This window comes from Xyrauchen texanus, chromosome 30 (assembly GCF_025860055.1).
Source record: "Xyrauchen texanus isolate HMW12.3.18 chromosome 30, RBS_HiC_50CHRs, whole genome shotgun sequence".
NCBI classification, from domain to species: domain Eukaryota; kingdom Metazoa; phylum Chordata; class Actinopteri; order Cypriniformes; family Catostomidae; genus Xyrauchen; species Xyrauchen texanus.
The window spans coordinates 23451643-23473970 of record NC_068305.1 but is presented as its reverse complement, the minus strand read 5'-3'; the positions used below and the strand labels follow the sequence as shown (position 1 = coordinate 23473970).

The 22328-nt window shown below is 43.4% G+C and overlaps 1 protein-coding gene across 1 annotated transcript in view; it reads left to right on the top strand.

Annotated features, from left to right (window-relative positions):
* The first annotated feature begins 9242 nt into the window (after positions 1-9242).
* The window catches only part of akap12b (A kinase (PRKA) anchor protein 12b), a 58164-nt gene continuing 45078 nt past the window's right edge, over positions 9243-22328 (top strand). Inside the window, exon 1 of the mRNA XM_052098654.1 lies at positions 9243-9504. Within this exon, the coding sequence (XP_051954614.1) occupies positions 9391-9504 (114 nt within the window). The 5' untranslated portion in view covers positions 9243-9390. The remainder of the gene's footprint in view (positions 9505-22328) is intronic.

The window sequence follows — 22328 nt, the reverse complement described above, 5'->3', positions numbered from 1 at the left end:
CTGACGAGGGCTCTGGCTCGCTGACCGGGGCAGGCGTGGGCCGGGAGGCAGAAGCCCGTCTTCTCTTCCTCCTCCGGGCAGACGAAGTGTACCGTGCAGGCTCATGGGGAACGACAGGCATGGGGGTTGGCTCGCTGGCAGGTGGGGCAGGCATGACAGGAGGTGCCACGGACGACTGGGGAGTCACCACAGTGGGAGGAGAGGTTGGGTCCTCCTCAGTCACACCCACAGTGAATGGCGAGCCGCAGACCAGCAAGGTCTCCTCCACGAATTCCTGGAGAGTCCAACCGTGCGGGCAATTCCCTGGTGAGTGTGGTTATAGGTTCTTTTGGGAGTTTGCCAGGAAAGATGTGATGTCCAGATGAAACTCCAGCTGGAACTGCTTTAGTATCATGTCCACCTCAGACAGCAAGGTAGCCTTAACTTTTTCCATTTCCTTTGAAATTATTAATTTTACCTCGGCCATGAGTTTGTCCATTTCTGGTTTCATGATTGGAAGTGTTCCACTTAGGTCTTCCTGTAAGATGGCAGATGAAACCTTGGCCACAGACTGGGTAGGAGTATGGAGATAGGTAGGTATGCATAGTTTTGAAGACCGCTGATGGCCTGACTGATGTTGCATATTCAGGGGCTTCGATCATCATCAATGGATGTAGGGTGGGGAATGGCCATGTTCAATTTTGGGTTTGTGTTCGTGGATATAGTGTGTAAAAATGTTAATGGACTACGTCAATACAAATTGAAGTGATTATCCTTGCAACACACTTCAAACACCACATTTACAATAGTCTTACAAGTTTTTTTTTTTTTTTCACAGAGCAAATGATGGTATTTTTTTTTCAATTTCAGTCCATCAACCCACTGGTTAAAATCCATAACACAACAGTTCACACAGTTTTCAGGTGTCAACAATCAAAAGTTTAAACAGGTTTGTGATTTCAAATTATCAAGTTTATGTCCCTGTTCACTTTAAATAAAAAACAATCACAAATGTTCATGTCCCTGTTCGGGTGCCACTCTGTAACATTGGCAGCTCCCAGGAAACCAATAATTAAATAAATCAATAATTAAATAATTTGATCTAAATAAAGTTTTCCGGGTGCCAGACAGAGTAAGCCTGTCAAAATACAAAATGTTGCCACAGATAAGCTCTAAAAGCCACCAATTACACACAATAAAACAAAAACAAAATAGTGTATCAAAGCACAAGTATATTTAAATAACAAAGAAAACAGTAAACAAAGGTGTCACGAACCCCTTTCCTCTGCCCCATCTCAGCTTCCTCACACACGCACACTATCTCCCGTCTCGCACACAGGCACTCCGCGAGCGTGCTCGCTTCCTGCTCCCTCGCTCCGCCTCCTGAGCTGAACGCTCTTTTTCCTCCATCGGGCTTCCACGCCCGGTTTTGCTTTTACGAGCTCTCGCTCGTAAACGATCTCCCCCCTCTGGCGCACTCGGCTCTTCAGCCTGAACATTATGACCACTTGCACTCACGCGCTTCCTATCTTCACACATTGTTTACACCTGCACTCACGCGCTTCTTGCCCCCACACATTAGGTACACCTGCACTCGTCTCGTCACCTGTCATTGTCTACACCTGCACTCGCCCCTATAAATACACTATCCCTCCGTTTGAATCCCGTTGGTTATTGTATTTAGATTCCCGTGTTTTGACCCTCGCTAGTCGCGTCTAGTTTTGACTTCCCCACTCTTGATTACCCTCGTAGCTTGCCAACTCCCTATTCCTCTCGTTTCCCTGTCTTTCGCTCCCGCTTATCCCGTCTTGTCTTGTCCATAGTTGTTAACTGTTTTCCCCACTTCGACCCCCGCTATCGTTCACCTCCCTCACTAGATCTGCCCCCTTGTTCATCTCTTTGATTCCCCGGCTCTTGACCCTACGCTTCCCACGACTACTCTTCATTGGATTTGCCCCTTGTATGTACTTTTGCCTGCCTGCAAATAAACGCAGTTTTTGACTTACATTGTGACTGTCTCAACTTGTGTGCGTTACAAAATAACCAACCTCACCGTTGACAGTCACAATGCCCCAGCTAAGGAGTCGCGCAGCTCACTAGAGCGGAAGTGCACGTCACATTCGGGCGCGGAGCTACAGTGTGGAGAGATGACCACGCGCTCACGGCCCAGGGGCAGCAGGTATGCGCTATTTCTGATTTTTTTACCCGGTTTCACCTGTGTCTGCCCCTGAGCCCGTTTATGCATGTCTGAGCCGTGAACTCTCCACCCCGGAGAGGTTTTATGGCTCTTCCGACGCAGACCAAGGGGTTTCTATGCAAGGCAGCGACATTATGGACCCAGCGGCCCAACTCGTGGGTTTGCGTCAGGGAGCCAAACCGTGGAGGCTTATATTATGGATTTTTGTGTCCTGGCGCACCAGGTGAAATTTAATGAGGTGGCTCTGAAGACCATTTTTCAATGTGGTCTGAATGAGCCAACCTCATCATTAATGCCTGGTGGTCGCTGTCCCCTTAACCTGGCTCAGTTTATTGACCTCGCCCTACTGTACTCTGGTTCCTCGTTCACTGTGGGGAGGCAGACACTGAACCAGCGCTCCACACCAAGACCCCCGTCTCGAAGCCTGACACGGCCCCCGCCTCGAAGCCTGACACGCCCCCGTCTCGAAGCCTGACACGGCCCCAGTCCCTAAGCCTGACACGGCCCCAGTCCCTAAGCCTGACATGGCCCCAGTCACGAGGCCTGTCACGCCCCAGCCTCGAGCCTGGCACGGCCAGCGAGCCAACGCCCATGCCCGCCACGGCCAACGAGCCAGCGCCCATGCCCGCCACGGCCAACGAGCCAGCGCCCATGCCCGCCACGGCCAACGAGCCAGCGCCCATGCCCGCCACGGCCAACGAGCCAGCGCCCATGTCTGCCACGGTCAGCGAGCCAGGGCCTGTAGCCTCGACCGCCCTCATGGCCACGTCCCCTGTTGGCCGAAGACGTAAGAGAAGGAAGAGGGCCCCTTCTCCCCAGTCTCGTCTGGTGCTCAAGACCTCTGCTCTGCCCTCAGAGTCTTCCACGGCTCTGCAGACCTCTGCTCCACCCTCAGAGTCTTCCACGGCTCTGCAGACCTCTGCTCCACCCTCAGAGTCTCCCACGGCTCTGCAGACCTCTGCTCCGCCCTCAGAGTCTCCCACGGCTCTGCAGACCTCTGCTCCACCCTCAGAGTCTCCCACGGCTCTGCAGACCTCTGCTCCGCCCTCAGAGTCTCCCACGGCTCTGCAGACCTCTGCTCCGCCCTCAGAGTCTCCCACGGCTCTGCCGGGTTCTGCTCTGCCCTCAGAGTCTCCCACGGCTCTGCCGGGTTCTGCTCCGCCCTCAGAGTCTCCCACGGCTCTGCCGGGTTCTGCTTGCCCCTCTGAGCCCTCCCGGGCTCTGCCTCACGAGTCTCCAAGGGCCCCTCACGAGCCTCCTAGGGCTCCTCCTCACGAGCCTCCCAGAGCTCTACCCCTCAAGTCCCTCAGGGCTCCACCCTTCAAGCCTCTCACGGCTTCGCCTCTCGAGTCTCTCAAGGCTCCATCCCTCGAGTCTTTCATGGCTCCACCCCTCAAGCCTCTCATGGCTTCGCCTCTCGAGTCTCTCAAGGCTCCATCCCTCGAGTCTTTCATGGCTCCACCCCTCAAGCCTCTCACGGCTTCGCCTCTCGAGTCTCTCAAGGCTCCATCCCTCGAGTCTTTCATGGCTCCACCCCTCAAGCCTCTCACGGCTCGCCTCTCGAGTCTCTCAAGGCTCCATCCCTCGAGTCTTTCATGGCTCCACCCCTCAAGCCTCTCACGGCTTCGCCTCTCGAGTCTTTCATGGCTCCACCCCTCAAGCCTCTCACGGCTTCGCCTCTCGAGTCTCTCCGGGCTCCATCTCTCGAGTCTTTCATGGCTCCACCCCTCAAGCCTCTCACGGCTTCGCCTCTCGAGTCTTTCAGGGCTCCATCTCTCGAGTCTTTCATGGCTCCACCCCTCAAGCCTCTCACGGCTTCGCCTCTCGAGTCTTTCAGGGCTCCATCCCTAGAGTCTTTCATGGCTCCACCCCTCAAGCCTCTCACGGCTCTGCCTCTCAAGTCTCTCAGGGCTCCTCCGCCTCTCAGGGCGTCCCCTCTCGAGTCTCTCAGGGCTCCTCCGCCTCTCAGGGCTCCGCCCCTCGAGTCTCTCAGGGCTCCTCCCCTCTCAAGCCTCTCAGGGCTCCCCTCTCGAGTCTTTCAGGGCTCCTCCTCCTCTCAAGCCTCTCAGGGCTTCGTCTCTCGAGTCTTTCAAGGCTCCCCCTCAAGCCTCTCGAGCCTCCCAGGGCTCCCCTCCAGAGCCTCCTACGGCTCCACCTCCCGAGCCTCCCAGGGCTCGGCCACTAGAGGCTCCTATGGCTCTGCCTCCCGAGCCTCCTACGGCTCCCCTCCAGAGCCTCCTACGGCTCCACCTCCCGAGCCTCCCAGGGCTCGGCCACTAGAGGCTCCTATGGCTCTGCCTCCCGAGCCTCCTACGGCTCCCCTCCAGAGCCTCCTACGGCTCCACCTCCCGAGCCTCTCATGGCTCTGCTCCCAAAGACTCCAGAGCTTCCTAAGGCTCCGCCTCTTGAGCCTTCCACGGCTCCACCACCCGAGCCTCCTACAGCTCTGCTCCCTAAGACTCCAGAGCCTTCTAGAGATTCAGCCTCTCGAGCCTCCTACTGGCTCTGCCTCTCGAGCCTCCTACGGCTCCACCTCCCGAGCCTCTCATGGCTCTGCTCCCAAAGACTCCAGAGCTTCCTAAGGCTCCGCCTCTTGAGCCTTCCACGGCTCCACCACCCAAGCCTCCTACAGCTCTGCTCCCTAAGACTCCAGAGCCTTCTAGAGATTCGCCTCTGGAGCCTCCTGCGGCTCCGCCTCTAAAGCCTCCCTTGGCTCCACCTCCAGAGCCTACCAGGGCTTCACTCCTGGAGCCTTCTACGGCGCCACCACCCACGGCGTCACCTCCCTCGGCTCTGCCTCCAGAGCCTTCCAGGGCTTCACCTCTGGAGCCTCCTACGGCGCCACCTCCATGGGCTCCACTTCCAGAGCCTTCCAGGCCTTCGCCCCTAAAGCCCCCCTTGGCTCCACCTCCAGAGCCTTCCAGGCCCTCGCCCCTAAAGCCTCCTTCGGCTCCACCTCCAGAGCCCACCAGGGCCTCGCCCCTGGGGCCTCCTGCGACTCCACCTCCCTCGGCTCCGTCTCCTGAGCCTTCCTCGGCCCCGTCTCCTGAGCCTCCCTCGGCGCGCCGCCTCTTCGGTCTCTCAATTCCCCCGCCTGCCGAGTCTCTCACGGCTCCGCCTTCCAAGGCTCAGTCTCCAAAGTCCTCCACGACTCCGCCTTTCACGGCTCCGCCCCCTGAAACCTTTCCTCACTGGGTCTTGCCTGCTCCCCTTGTTACCGTTCCTCTACCTGTCCTGTGGCCTCTTCCCTGGCCTCCGGACCCTATTCCTGTCCGGTGGTCACCTTCCAGACCCCCGGACCCAGTCCCTGTCCTCCAGTCTCCTTCCAGACCTCCTGACCCAGTCTCTGCCCTAAGGCTGCCCCCCAGATCTCCCGACCACCCGCCTGTCCACTATGTTCCCCTTGACCTTGCATTGAACTGCCCATTTGACCCTCATGGACTGTTTCATTTTTCCTTTATGCCTTCTGTCCCCATATGGTTTGTGTGTTTTGTGTGTTTCTGTTCCCCGCGAGCTCACACGCTCGTTCTGTTCCCCGCGAGCTCACACGCTCGTTCTGTTCCCCCGAGCTCACACGCTCGTTCTGTTCTATCGCGCTCCACGCAACCCAGCGTGGCCGTCAGGAGCCGTCCTTTTCAGAGGGGGGAGTACTGTCACGAACCCCTTTCCTCTGCCCCATCTCAGCTTCCTCACACACGCACACTATCTCCCGTCTCGCACACAGGCACTCCGCGAGCGTGCTCGCTTCCTGCTCCCTCGCTCCGCCCCCCTGAGCGCGAACACTCTTTTTCCTCCATCGGGCTTCCACGCCCGGTTTTGCTTTTACGAGCTCTCGCTCGTAAACGATCTCCCCCCTCTGGTGCACTCGGCTCTTCAGCCTGAACATTATGACCACTTGCACTCACGCGCTTCCTATCTTCACACATTGTTTACACCTGCACTCACGCGCTTCTTGTCCCCACACATTAGGTACACCTGCACTCGTCTCGTCACCTGTCATTGTCTACACCTGCACTCGCCCCTATAAATACACTATCCCTCCGTTTGAATCCCGTTGGTTATTGTATTTAGATTCCCGTGTTTTGACCCTCGCTAGTCGCGTCTAGTTTTGACTTCCCCACTCTTGATTACCCTCGTAGCTTGCCAACTCCCTATTCCTCTCGTTTCCCTGTCTTTCGCTCCCGCTTATCCCGTCTTGTCTTGTCCATAGTTGTTAACTGTTTTCCCCACTTCGACCCCCGCTATCGTTCACCTCCCTCACTAGATCTGCCCCCTTGTTCATCTCTTTGATTCCCCGGCTCTTGACCCTACGCTTCCCACGACTACTCTTCATTGGATTTGCCCCTTGTATGTACTTTTGCCTGCCTGCAAATAAACGCAGTTTTTGACTTACATTGTGACTGTCTCAACTTGTGTGCGTTACAAAATGCAAGGAGTCAAAGACTCACAAACAAAATACCAGCAATAGTCAAATACATAAAACCCAACAGAACACGTATAACAATACAAATATAATCGAACAATAATTCGTCAGGTGTGTGTGTAGGACAGAGAGTTAAGGCAGTAGGAGTGTTTGTGAATTGTGCACGCTGGTTCACGGAGAGTTCGCAATGTACCTGAACGATGACTGTGGGCAATACTGCAGGACGCAGAGTCCAACAAACGGGAATAAAGGTAGGTCAGAAGCTTCCTCTTTAGACCTTAAATGTTCACCATCACACCTTGACCATGGAGCTCTTCGGCGCTTGAAGATGAACTCATAATTTGTTCCATAATGTAATCGGATTATCAAATGAGATGAATCCACAGGAAGACCAACAATCTAAACAATAGCGGACATTTTCTTTAAGGTTAAATATGGTTATGAAGCCAGTCTCTCTGATTTACAATACAGATTTAAATAGCCCATTAACAGGTGTCAACAGATATAACAATGTCCTCAAATTTGCCCAGTATGGCTTACTGTTTTTGGTATCCAATGAATGAACTTTGCACAACAGAAATATGTAACCAAGTTACCCAAACTTATCACTCATAAACTGATTAATTAAAAAAACTAAGTCTAGCAATTTTAATCTGAACCCTGCACTGTACAGTACTGTTATTTACTTCTCACAGAGCCACTGAAACCCTGCCACAAAAAGACAGCTTTTGCAAACTTGGGTTGTGATTCACAGACGGTCTGTAATTTACGCATTTATAGATTCTAAACAAAGTGTCTTGGAGTACAGCCAAACACTCAATTAACACAGAGAGAGAGCAGAGCTCTCACTGCATGGTTGTTTAGATACATGTACGTCAAACTTGTCTTGCTTCTGGGCACAAACTATACAGTGTCCTCTTAATTTGAGATTTCCTGCGGGACACATTCCATAGGGCCGTGTTTCAGTGGAGGCCCATCCTGCTCACTTTACTAACACAAGTCTACTGATTCCACGATGCTGACATTTTCACTATACGTAAATGAAACCAGTGCTGAAGCTTATAATAGTTCTGCATACTTTTAATGTTGCTGAGGCAAACAGGTGCTTTAGTAGGCTAATACAAACCTTACTTATCTAAAAAAAGAAAATAATTTACAGAGCCAAGTCCTGCAAGATATCCAATTAAAGTGACACTAAAGCTGTTTAGCCATGACATCAATTTGTTGGCAAACCCTGAAGGCCATTTGGCCATGAGTTCCCTCTGGAATTTTCTTTGTGTTTTGATAATAATTTAGTTATTTATTTTTACGAGTAATATAAGGTCAGTGGTAAACCATAGGCGTACTTGATGATACTTCGATGTTTTTTCTTACACAGTCCATGTGAGTGTGATGAAACAGAAGATACAGAAAACTGTTGTAGTCCTTATCAAGCAAATTGTTAGCAAAATAATTTTTGTTTGTAAAAAAAAAAAAAACACTGCCTCAAAATTTATGTTTGGGATTTGACTGTGTATAATTTATGTTATAGAACAAAACGCCCAAGTATCTTCAAGTAATTTACCATAGACCTTATTTTACTAATAAATCCAAAACTGGCATTATAAAACTCATTTTGAGGGCTCAAAAATGCTAAAACTCTTATATATTTTTGGACTACAACCTGAACATCTCTTAAGCTCTATAAATTCAGTCTGTAGTTTATAAGCAAGCATTACTTCTCCAGGAATGTTTTTTTATGTTTGTGCATTTCTGTAAATGCTGTTTATACCAAACAAGTTTTTGCACAAAAAAAGCAAGATGCAGCTCAACGACTAGAACAGAACGCAGGTGTCTTGAGATGCGTTTTTGACAGCTGAAGATCTTATGCAAATCAGCACCATCTTTTGATGGTCCTGACAATGAGGCTGAGAGGAATAGACATGCAATCTCTCCAGTGGGCTGTAGTTTAAAATGTTTTTGGATCATTCCTCAGACAAAACATTGAAACAAATATTTCAAAGAATATTCAATTGAACAAAAAAACTCCAGACAACAGTTGTGTAAAATCAGATGGGATCTAGATCCTTAGACAGCTTTATTCCATTGAAGAGATTTCCAATCTATTCCTCAGACTCGTTTTCATTCCTGTTTAAAATCAAAGATGGCGCTGCTGTGCGCGAAAAACATGAACGACATTCATGCAGCACGTTTACTTTGAAAAATAGTGCAGACGAACGTAAAAACTTGATTGGTTTGAATTTTACTAAGGCGTGCAGGTGCTTTGTCGATAATATTCTGAGAAATGTTGCACAATAATATAAACGACAATCAGTCCTTCGTTTATGACAGGGCTCCCCTTGAACTTTTGTATAATAAATGTCTCTGTTTCACTTTTTTCACCTTCAAAATGATGCTCTGAATCTTAGTACAACCTCATTTCTGTCTGTTACATGACTGGTTCCCAATCTCCCCTGTCATTTTGAGCTAGCTCATCAAAAGTGGCAAACCACCAAGGTGTAAATTATGCATCTCATGATCTGACACATGACAAGAAATATATTCTATTTGGAGAGTTCTGTTTTGATGCTGTAAGGCGTGTCTGGCTGTTATCCGTGTGATACTGATGGGAGGAGGACTCCTAAGTGAACATACAGACCCATTTCAACACTTTCCAAACCAGACTACCCTCGGGACGGAGTGCAGGGCGCATACTCGAGCTGTTGGATACAAATTCGAAACCGATAGTTTCCTTTGAACGCTCGGTTCTGTTTGACTGAGAAGTAGTGGAGAAACTGCGTGGTTTTTCATCATGGGAGCGACACCATCCGTGCAACGGGACGCCAAGAGCCCTGAAGATGCGCCAGCCGAGGACATCAGCGCAGAGGTGAACGAGACTCCGGATGGAGAAAACGTTGATGGCAAGGTAACATTACGCCTGTAAAAATGACTGTGACGTTTTTAACTTGTGTCCACCAAGAGATGAAACGCTTAACATTCTCGCCTCTGTATTCCGGTTCGGGACCCCATGAGCCTGTGGCGCAGCTAGTTTTCGAGCTATGTATAACACCTGATACCTCATAACAGCTGTGACTGCGGTCTGCGTGTTCATGATTCTGTTAAGTAGGCATTCGAGAAAATGTAGGAAACACGTTTGCTTATGCATATTATCTTGTGCATTTTCCAGCCTGAAAAGCTGCTGTTGTTGGCTGTTCTGCAGTATGAGGCAGGCTGACCAGTGCTATTGACTAATGATGCACAGAAGCCACCGACCACTTCTACGAAATCCGACAGATTTTTGTTTTGTAATTACAAAACAATACCAGATGTCATTAGGCAAAAATATATAGCATGTTTCTGATTACTATATCCCATTCCTAACTTTCTGTGATGAAGGTACAATTTATTTTATGACACATTGAGAGGAACAGGGCAGGAACAGTGCTACTGATCTAGCCATCATATTAGAATCAGATGAGCTTTCACTTTCATTGTATCTAATGTACTTTTGTTATTTTTGTTGGATTTTCACTCGTGCATGATGTTTGCACTCACATTACTTAATTTAGATAAAACAAATTTGCACTGTGCTGTTATTTCTTGTCATGTGTCAGATCATGGGATGCATAATTTACACCTTGGTGTTATGCCACATTTGAAGAGCTATAAATCAAAATGACAGGGGAGTGGGAATCAGGTCATGTAGCACAACAGAAAACATGGGGGTTTACTAAGATTCAGAGCATAATTTTGGAGGAATAAATATGAAACTGAGAGACATTTATTATAGTGGCATTGCTTGGGTGACAGATAGAACAAAACACTTTTAAGACACAAGAAACCTCAGCTACATCAGCTATCTTACAATCGATTAGTTTGTAATAAGACCAAATTATTATTTAATCTGATGTTAACACAATGAAAACCCATATTGACAGCATTTACTAAAAAGTGCTAGCGTTGACAGATGCCACAGTGAGACTAATTGGCAAATTTGTGGTTGTGTTGTGATGGTTGTTTTACATCTTTTTCTTGTCAAGGAGATGTATTACCACAGAAGCATTAATGGGTAACACTGTTTCCATTTTTTTGTTGATGAAATTTCTAATATGAAAATACAGACCACAGCTTGCTTTAGTAGTACATTGCTCAAAATGCATTTAACTTGTGCTTTATAATGCACCGATAAGCCACAACATTAAAACCACCTGCCTAATATCATTGCGGTCCCCCTTGTGCCACCAAAACAGCTCTGACCTGCCGAGGCATGGACTCCACAAGACCTCTGAAGGTTTCCTGTGGTATCTGGCACTAAGATGTTAGCAGCAGATCCTTTAAGTCCTGTAAGTTGCAAGGTGGGGCCTCCATGGATCAGACTTGTTGGTCCAGCACATCCCATAGATGCTTAATCGGATTGAGATCTGGGGAATTTGGAGGCCAAGTCAACACCTTGAACTCTTTATCATGTTCCTCAAACCATTCCTGGACAATTTTTGCAGTGTGGCAGGGTGCATTATCCTGCTGAAAGAGGCAGCTGCTATCAGAGAATACCTTTCCCATGAAGGGGTGTACGTGGTCTGCAACAATCTTTAGGTAGTTGGTACGGTGTCAAATTAACATCCACATGAATACCAGGACCCAAGGTTTCCCAGCAGAACATTGCCCAGAGCATCACACTGCTTCCGCTGGCCTGCCATCTTCCTGTAGTGCATCCTTCAGCCATCTCTTCCCAGGTAAACAGCACAGCCGGCCATCCACATTATCTAAAAGAGAATATGATTCATCAGACTAGGCCACCTTCTTCCATCGCTCCATGGTCACGTGCCCATTGAGGCACTTTTGGTGGTGGACAGGGGTCAGCATGAGCTCTCTGACCGGTCTGCGGCTATGCAGCCCCATATGCAGCAAGCTAGATGCACTAGTGTGTTCTGAAATGTTTCTATCACGACCAGCATTACGATTTTCTGCAATTTGTGCTTCTGTGGGATCAGCCAGACTAGACTTCACTCCTCACCTGTCGCCTATTTACCAGTTGTCTTTCCTTGGACCACTTTTGGTAGGTACTAACCACATACCGGGAACACCCTACAAGACCTATCTTTTTGGAGATGCTCTGACCCAGTTGTCTAGTCATCACAGTTTGGCCCTTGCCAAAGTCACTCAGATCCTTATGCTTGCCCATTTTTCCTGCTTCCAACACATGAAATTCAATAACTGACTGTTCACCTGCTGCCTGATATATCCCACCCCTTGACAGATGCCATAGTAATGAGATAATAAATGTTATTCACTTCACCTGTCAGTGGTTTTAATGTTGTTGATGATTAGTGTATGTTGTTTGTCAAGTTATGATTTTGTAAGATTGTAATTTAATATGTTCAGAGACTGTTTGTTCCAGAGAACCAATATAAGTTATTTTGCTGCTTGCTTGAGAGACAAAAGCCAAAAATACAGTGACTTGCATGTTGTTTTCTCCTAGTCTTCATTCTTTTTCCAGACTGGTCTAACATTGAAATCAGAAACAGTAGATTAGCATCCCAGTAACAGAGCAGCAGAGAGCAATAAGAAACTGTGCTATAAACAATGCATTTTATACTGATTACAACAATATTAATGTGTGCAAAGTGGAGTAAGCACTACATTGGATATTACAGCGCAGATTTACATAGACAGAACATTAGCTACTAACATTTCTCAAAAAATGATTAAAAACAGTCTCACGAAAAAACAGCCTTGTCTCACAAAATTAATATTTTTCTAAACATTTCACAGCCATGGTTCCAATCATTTATTTACAGGGATCATAAAAAATACACGGTGTGAAATACACATGAGCCAAGAGTTTAATTAATTTTATCCCGAATTTCAAACATTAACTTTGCCAAACTCAGTTCTATGATGATGCCAGGAGCATGTGAATGAGATGAAATTTCAGATAGAGAGATGACAGAAGTGTCTCTGTTTATAAAAGTGTCCATGGGTGCGAGTGATCAGACATGATTTTCCCTGCCCTGCTGCTTCTCATTTTGGAGCAGCACGTGTGAGCTCCATTTTCTTGGGTGAAATGTCCAAGGGGAGTTTTCAGGTGTACAAGATGTAATACAGTGAAGAGGAGTGCATATTTTATAAACTAAACCTCCCAAACACCAAACCTAAACCTAACTATCAGTGGAGTAAAAAAATTAAGTTAGAAGGGAAAATGCAACTTCTGAATCATGCTTGTCACTGATTATGCAAACACAAGTACTTTCTGGTTTCAACACGGGATCCGAACTCTGGTCTCCTACGCTACTGAGGCAATGTGCTTCCGGTCACGCCACAAGTGAAGGTAAACATGTTTGATGCAAAAATGTCTGATGGGAGATGGCGCTTGTCAGTGAGTCGCCATAGGAAACAACATGCCAACTTCCTGTGTGATCATGTTTTGTGCACTGTGTGCTAATTGTCCCATCTACTGAGCTGGTATACAGTATTTACTGTATCTGTGTAAACAGGCAAAAATAAATGAATAACCATTTTGTTCTTAAAATACCAGAAAGACCTGTTAAACCTGCTTAGTTTTATGAGATTTCTGAGCAAATCTGAATTCTGGGTAAGTCTGAATCCTGACTGAAACACGTCAATACCTGTCTGAGGTATGGAATATACAAAACCCCTGCTGCCAACTGTTTGTGTGTTTGTTGTCAATAAGATAAGGGTTGATTCCTTCCAGCTGCACTTGAAGTGGTGTGATCTGACAAGAAACATGAAACGCTGCCCTGTCAACAATGTATGTGTGCGTGCACTTTAGCAGCAATATGAGTGTATGCTGTGTATACAGCATTTGTGTGAGGCGCCATACTGGAGATATGGTTGATAAACATCCTCTCTGGCATGCATAGGCATTTTAGTCATTCCTCTCCCTCTCTCTCTCTCCCTCTCTTTCTGAAAATGGGTCAAAATAAGGATGGGGTTGAGCACCTAATCAGACATTCCCTAACATTTCAATATATCCACCCACTAAACATTAACTTTTTTGGAAAACCAACAGGGTACTCTGTTAAAATGCATTTGTGGTTTGCTTGGCTGTCTATTTTTTTGTGTAGATTCAATTGCTAAGGTCCCTATTCATTTAAGCCACAGTCGCAAATGTAAACTCACAATAAGTCTTGTGTTTGCCAGTACAACAAACTGCCACAAGACACACTCAGGCCACTTTTCAAACCAACATTGCACTGATTGACAAGATTATAAACACCATTTATCCTGTGATATGCTAGTGTATTCACACTATTCAAGAGTCTGGCCACACAACCTCAAAAACACACGCCAGTGTTTACCCTATTTAAGCTTATTTAGCATTATGAAGGATTGCATAAAAACCTTTATATGTCAGAGCAGTAATGAGAGAGGGCTGGTGTAGGAGTGTTTGCAGTCAGATAAGAGCCTCATAAGGGATGGGACTCAAGAAGAGGAGGGAGGAGTGGAGAAGGCTAGAACAGAGGGCCCATTTAGGATGGGCTGGAGTACAGGTCCCAGGGCAGAGGGGTGCTGTGTGTGTATTGGCCTAAAGAAAGAGTGAGAGAGAGAGAGAGAGAAAGAGGGTAAAGGAGGGAGGGGGCATGGACACATCAGGTAGAAAGCGTGAAAGTGAGGGAAAACAAATAGATAGTCAATTAGCATCTGCTTTGTAGCTCTGAGAGAAGAGAAGCATGAGTAAATGCAATGAATCACTAAGATGGGGAATGTAGAGCGATTTTTTTTCTATATTTTTCTTTAAGGGAATGGAGTTTTTGTATATGAAGACAATTGATATGATTTTCTTTTGAAAGATAATGGACAGATGTGAGATGCCATGCTGACTTTCTTGCAGCCACATAGCACTGAGGACTGAAATTAAGAAAAACTTACTGTAAGGTAGCGTGAAGGTGTGTGGAAGGAACAGAAATAGCTTTAATTTTAGTAATAGACAGTACATCCCACAAAATATTTAATAATCAAACCCTTGATCATAACCAGCCCAGACAATGCGCTGATCTTTGGGGAAAATCTGTTGAATTCTATGGAATGGATTGAATGGATGGGGTCTATTTACTTTTCTATAACTATATTCTATATATTTACTATAACTTTTCAACCCCTAAAGTTCATCCCGACTAAAAATCTGTGACTTTGCAATCAGTACATAAGAGTTTTAAACAGCTGCAGCCGCAATGCTGCGCTTCTTTGAAGCGCGAGGACATTTGGAGGCTTTTCTTGCCTGTAAAGACTGACTGACCAATAGCTTTGGAGTGTGGGCTGTGAAGGAGCATATCATTGGTTTGACCAGTTGAATGAAAATGCCCCATTTCCTCATTTGATTCAGGAACTAGTGAGGATCAGCATCTTATTATGACCGATTGAAGGAGAGGAGGCATATTGCTCGTTTAGTTCAATATTCTTGTTTAAAAAGGTGAGAAAGGGTCTGGATTCATAAAAGTAAATGTGATTATTGACATTGCAATGACATCAGGATGTAAGTAAAACCTGTAATTATTTTTAGGCTGTCATCTTTTTGTATACCTTGATGGCCATGCACAGCATGACACAAAACGATATGCTTAGTTATAATTTGCAGGGAAAATGCTTGTGATATTTAAACACAATAAAGTCGAAAAATAAAGTCTCTTTGTAGACACTGATTTTAATAAAGTATAATTACACTTTTTTCGGTCGTGAAAGTTTCTTTGCTTTATCAATAGATTTGGAGATTTACAAAAATGGTTACTAAACAAATAAGTGAAAATCTGTTCTATTGAAATCTAAATGTTGAAAAATTGTGTTTGTTAGAAATTGCGAAATTACTGATTTTCTATAATAAACACAAATTTCTTTTAATTTGTTAGTAAATAGAACATTTTTTTTTTAATGGTTCTTTGTACAGTATCAGTTTTTTATAACTTTAAGTTAATATAAACTTTCAATATTCTGAATGTACAGTACTTTAGCAGGCCATCTTGAATGATGTAAACACAGTAAAAAAAGAAATAAAAAAAAGCACTATCTATGTGAAAGAGTGAAATACATAAAATGTGCACATCTAATAGTGTCTTTGGGGGCTGATCCTCCCAAAGATAGAAATCCTAATATCGCCTCTGGATTTAAACATTGGGAAATGTGTTCAATGGGGCTAAGAGTACAGCAGTCGTCTTATGTATAGCAGAAATCATCATTAAATTAGCCAAAATAGTTAATAAAACATGTGAAGGGTGTATGTATAGAGCTTTGCAAATTTTGCAGTTCATAATTTTGTGAATTTTCCAATTCTTCCAATGTATATACTGCATATACAGGTATGTATGTATATATTGTTAAATATAAACTTATTTTGGTATGGGTAAGATGTGACAATATATAAAGATACTTAGTCCTCACAATTTCTGTGAATGCTGTATTGATTCATGGGCTGTTACTTTGTTCCTTAAATAATTCTACACAGCATATCGGGAAAACTTTTGTCATCAGCAGTGTGTTTGACATCTACATTCACAGTGTTCATTAATAACAAGCACCTTAAATGATCACACTGGTTTGAGATCAGCGATTTTATTCAGAAGTAAACCACACTCGATGAAGATTGTGCTTAGAATAACTGATCCAGGATCAGCACATGAGTGTAAATAGAAACTGGATTCAGATATTATATAGTAGTAGGATGTGGTGGAAGTGCAGCAGACAACAGGGAATCGGTGCTTTAATGAGGGGTTTGGCATGGGCAGACTGTCAGGTCGTTTGATCCACTGTTCCATTCATGCAAATGCACCAGAGTGGGTGTACAGACTTTCTGAATTTTGACTTAAGGGAATAATTTTTGAAATGGCAAAATTTGTTAAACATCCCAGATCCAAAGTACTAAATATCAGGACTTGTGGAACACTGCTTGTCCAATCATACTTAAGGACCTGAAGTTTCTGTTGTAAATAAATATATAGGGCTAGGACCTGATGACCTCATTGATATACACATTTCTACAATACATTGTTCAAACAGTTAAGTAAATATATTTTTTCATATAAATGCTGTGAGGAAGAATGTGGGTATATATAAAACACATTAGTCATTTATGTGAGGACAGAGGGAGGCACTTAAAGTAATTCACTTAGATGATGGATACAGATGGAGAGTGGGCTATCATCAGCCAGAGGGAGGGTGTGGAAGAGAGGGAAAGATAGATGGTGAAGGGCGGCAGACAGAAAATCTATTCAGTTATGAAGTCAGGTTTATAAGAACGTTTGTCTCCCTGCTGCTTTGTTTTATTAGTATTACAAATGTTTTTATTAAGTCATTTATTAAGTAAGTAGTTGTTAAGAAATTGTGCATTAGTAATTTCAGGGACCATCCTGTTTCAGAGAAGGGCTTCCTGCCTGGAAAACTATATTAAAGGGTGGGGTACGATGCTCATGAACTTCCTGTTCATTCAAAGAGTCATTGTACAGATAATGTGTCATTTGGAGAGGAGACTTTAGCAGGGGAGCTTTTTTGCTATTTTTCAAATGTAATGCATTTTAACTGATTCAAAATGTGTGGATTTTGTGTATGGCATGAAAGGGATATAGCTTTCTGCATTAATTGATCTTAAGGTTGTATGGCAGCAGGCGGTAGAAGGGCAGAGACAGCAAAATCAGAATTTATCTGTTACCCAGCAAAGACTTTTAACCAATATCACTGTTGTACTGATAGTATGCACAGATATGATTCAGCAAAAGGGAATCACAGCCATGCTGATATTTAGTACAACATCACTCTTGCTTGTGTGATATTGCTTTAACAGTTTTATAAAGAAGTAGCTTATATTGCTTAACTTACATTTAAGATACAATTTGATTATTAGTTATTTTGATTCATTTTGGATTTGATTAATATGAAAATCAGCACTCTTGGAATGCCACTTGTCCTTAAAAAAATTGGAGGAGTGCTAGTTATGTGCAGATTACATGATATATTGATTTCTTTTTTCTTTTGGTGGAGCTTTTAAATTTAATTTGTAGACACTCTTCACACTGATTCTGACCCTGCCAGAGCATCTCTCTCTCTCTCTCTCTCTCTCTCTCTCTCTCTCTCTCTCTCTCTCTCTCTCTCTCTCTCTCTCTCTCTCTCTCTCTCTCTCTCTCTCTCTTTCTCTCTCTCTTGCTGGAATGGACCTGTTTATATGGTGTCAAAATAGAAGGGTTTTACTTTCGCCTGCCAACTCTCACTGTTCTCCTCCGCCACACTCACTCTCTTTTTTTGCTTTTCATTACCCTACTCCCTCTCTCCCTATTTAGAAGTAAATTTGGCCTCATAAAATGTTAAGTGCCAGAGTTACATAAAAACACAGTCTTCCAAAATAGAAAAAATAGAGGCCAATAAGGGCAAAGGTAGAACAAAATGTATATAACACACAAGGCATTCACTAACATATTCTCTTTAATTAATAATAAGGAGCAAAAAAACTGGGCTGTTTTACTTTTTTCTCAGATAAATAAGCGATCCCATCTTATTTGCTGAATTATTCCTCATTACAGTTGGACTGCTGATAAAAGCTAGAAGCTCTCTCCTTGTGTAGAGCCCAGACTAAGTGCTTTCATCAGGGTCCAGCATCAATAGCATTTCATTATTGACCTGCCAGTAAAAGACAATCCCTCTCAACCATTTGCTTATGTCCTCACAGCTCGGGAAACCTATTGTACTGGTGAACAGCAACTAAAGAGTCCTGGATGTGATGGTTTCACAGTTTATTACAAAGGTGGTGGAGACTATCAACCCATATGTAGCTAATTTGAAGAAAAATATCAGCCGAAACTCAGAAGAATGGATTCTGGAATTTTTTTGGACTTGACAGTGAATTCTCAACTACAGGTTTTTCAGTGCTTTTGAATATATTGTGGCTTGTTATAAATGACTAACGATCATTGGTGAGATTAATTGCATTCTAATGCAGATTGTGTCTGGTGTAGTGTAATGATGCTCTTTTCCATAAAAAATGGAATGGTCTCGTAGATTGCACCATCCAGCTGGTCCCACATCATTGCATGCTAGTATTGTTAATTAGCTGATTGGTTTTAGCCACTGATATATAATATAAAATTGGATTGCTCTTTATGTAAAAAAAGTGAAGCCACTGAGCCAACATATTGCTATGCCCAAACATTCCAATGTCCTTATTGACTTAATAGGAAATCATCTTGTTTCAGCGAGTAAACATTAGTCATTCAATCACCGATTTTATACCTGAAATCTGCATGTACATCCCTACAACGCAAACGTCCTACAGTACACATGTGATTATTTATTTATTTAAAGTAGGGAACTTTTCCTGTTTCTTGAAAGCCAGAGCGAGTTATGTGTATCTATATCAAACAGTCTACTTCTAACTAATTTCAGTGGCAAACAGATCAACTGAATGTAAACAAGTTCACTGAAACTGAGGGAAGACACAAACAGACATTTTCAGACTTATTTATTGTGAGTATCGAAGTGTTTGTTAAGAGTTATTTGTTTTATGTTTTAATCAAAAAGTGCCTTTTCTCGCTGTCTCTTGAATAAGAGCAAATTAAACATTAAACATGACCGTCACTAGAGGGAGTGAAATGCAACTGTTTATCTGGAGATCAGAGATGGTGAAATTAGGGCTTTTTTGTCTGTCAGTCATTGCTACTCTATGACAGTTTGGGCATACTAGACCCCGAAGCCGCCGCCAGGCGCCGCCATTTGCGCCATTTAGAATTTCAGCCGCCGCCAGCCAATAATTTCGTAAGCCAAATTGAGCCGCCATCTGATAAAGTTTGGCTGAGCCGGCTAGAATTATTTGCATCAAATAATAATTCTATCACATAGAGACATACACACACGAAATATATAAACAATACACGATATCTATTTTCCCACTGGATTCATAACAGCGCAGTCTTGTGCCCGTTGCTACGATACACAGACTCACAGTGAATTGACGACCAATTAAAATTGCTCGTTTTCCGTACAGAAGAAGCGATGCATGTTTTTCTCGCACTGAGGTGAAATGGCGGAAAGAAGCAAGGTAATTTTGATCTCACTTCTCACATACTTTCCTAATTCCTACTTACTTTTTTCTTAACTTAGGCCTACCCAGACTTTTGTTAAATATTCAGGGCACGGTTGCACAAACACCTGAATCAAAGATTGATGTTATGAACCAAATATTCTGGAACGGAGAGATTTATAGCACTGAACGTGATATTACTGCAGTAACAAACCACCGTTTCCACATTGCTAATTCACGACGCATGCTTCAGTGTACATTGAAGTGAAATGTGCAAAACTTTGTCCAAAATAATAGGCTACTGATAACAGTGTGTGTTTATTAAGGCGAGACACGTTAGGCAAAAACATAGTTTTTTTTTACTGGTCAATTTTGAGATTTTTGGATATTTGTCTTCAATAACATGTCTTCTTTCAGACTTGTGGTGAAAAAAGTCCGAAATACACATTTAGGTCTTTATTTTACTACACTTCGTCTGTTTGCGTCTGTAGATTTCTCATAAAATTCAACAAAAGTTTGCATTCTTAATCAAGGTGTAATATGATAAGCTTCATCCATGATAATGCCAAGTTATTGTATACAACTTAGCCTACATGCATTTAGCCTAAACACAACACATTGTAGGCTATGTGAAAATGTTTAGTAGCATACAGACTACAAAATAAATATGTACATACGTTGTGAAAGTAAAATCTGGTGTTTTCTTTATTACATTGTATTGCATTTTGTAGAAATATAGTGTAAGCCATGCATTGCTTGGAAATATTGAGATCTAGTAAATCAGTATAACATAGACAGTGGTGGACGAAGTACACATACCATGTACTTGAGTTAAAGTAAAGATACTCAAGGTAAAATATTACTTAAGTAAAAGTAGAAGTGCTGCCTTTAAAAATTCACTTGAGTAAAAGTACAAAAGTATTTGCCTTCAAATGTACTTAAGTATCCAAGTACTATGATGATTTGAATTGAATACATTTTTTGTGTGTTTAATTTTGGAGGGAAGGGGACTGTTCCCATAAGGTATAATACATTTACAGTATTTACTGTATATATTTTTCTCGAGCGTCTATGGTCATAATTATTAACATCCTAATGTTATGATACATTCACATAAACCTGCACAATGCCATTAAATATAAATATATATATACTGGAGGGAAATTGGCTGCTCCCATAACATAGAATATATATATATATATATATATATATATATATATATATATATATTTATACACACACACACACACACACACACACATATACATAGAATATATATATATATATATATATATATATATATATATATATATATATATATATATATATATGTATTCTATGTTATGGGAGCAGCCAATTTCCCTCCAAAATTAAACACAAAAACGTATTAATGCAGTGTTTCTGCTACTCTCCAGAAAAACAATGCTATTATATGCAAGTCATTTTAGTGTCAACATAATAAGCAATGTACATTATGTGTCAATATTTACCGATAATTGCTGCAATAATAGCTGCTGCTCTCTGCCCCGCTTAAAATCATTGGCAACGCAATTTGTTTGGAACTATTGAGAGCTACACGAATCACGTGACCACGCGGCGGCGAGATCACTGTCGCAACCGTCTATGTTAGCAACTCTCATATTTAATGGCTCTGGGGTGCGTTTCTCGTACAACAACGTAACTTGCTGCTCCACTACCGTAGTACGATGCACTGTTGAAGAAATCAACTTGCTAGTCACGACTGTTTCCCAAAACCGTATTGTCACAAATTGGTTGTTCAACCACGTTGGTTAATGATGTCACACATGTGGTGGATTAAAAACTACTTTTAATGAATCTGTTCGAATTAATGATCGAATTAATGCTAGATGTTTTGCTATAAATTACGGACATGTCATCTGAGGACTCTCTCATATTTTTCTCAGTTATTTGCTTTATTTCCAGATTCAATCATAGGCTCGTTCTTATGCACTAGAGCACGTTCACACATGCGCACTCTTCAAAAACGGTGCTTTAAATCTATTGACAAACTAAAAGACATAAAGGACATTTGTATGTCTTCTAAATAAAAGATACTGATTGTACTGAATGTCATCTTGCTTATTTGGCTCAAGATAATAATTTATTAAGCCCACATGTTATAATAACAAGAAACTCTGCTTCTAACCACAGGTCGAGAGCTGTCGTTCCAACCACACAACTCTGCGATGCTGTTTGCGAATGTTCGTTGGAACGATGGTTTCGGGAAACACCGACTCGTTGAACTATGATGATAACGACGGAACTTGCTACCATAGTTGACTAACGATGCTTTTGGGAAACGCACCCCTGGTTCAGCGCTTAGCAGATGCCGCCAAGGCAAGTTCAAAACAAAGCGTCGCTGTACTGTGATTGGTGGCTCGTTTGACCAGTTACATTTTTATCCACTCATAAATAAAAAGGAACGACTGATTTTGAAAATGTAGTAGAGTAAAAAGATATTTGACTTTGAAATGTAGTGGAGTTAAAGTAAAAGTCTCCCCAAATTTAAATACTTCAGCAAAGTACAGATACACAAAAAAGCTACTTAAGTACAGTAACGAATTACATTTACTTCGTTACTGTCCACCACTGAACATAGACATCTGTAGACATGAAGTGGCAGCTTCAGCCATTTGCAGCTATGAAAAGTTTGGCGGCTGCAGCAGCCATTTAGGTTTTGGCTGAGCCGGCTAGCCAGCCAATAACTTCATCAG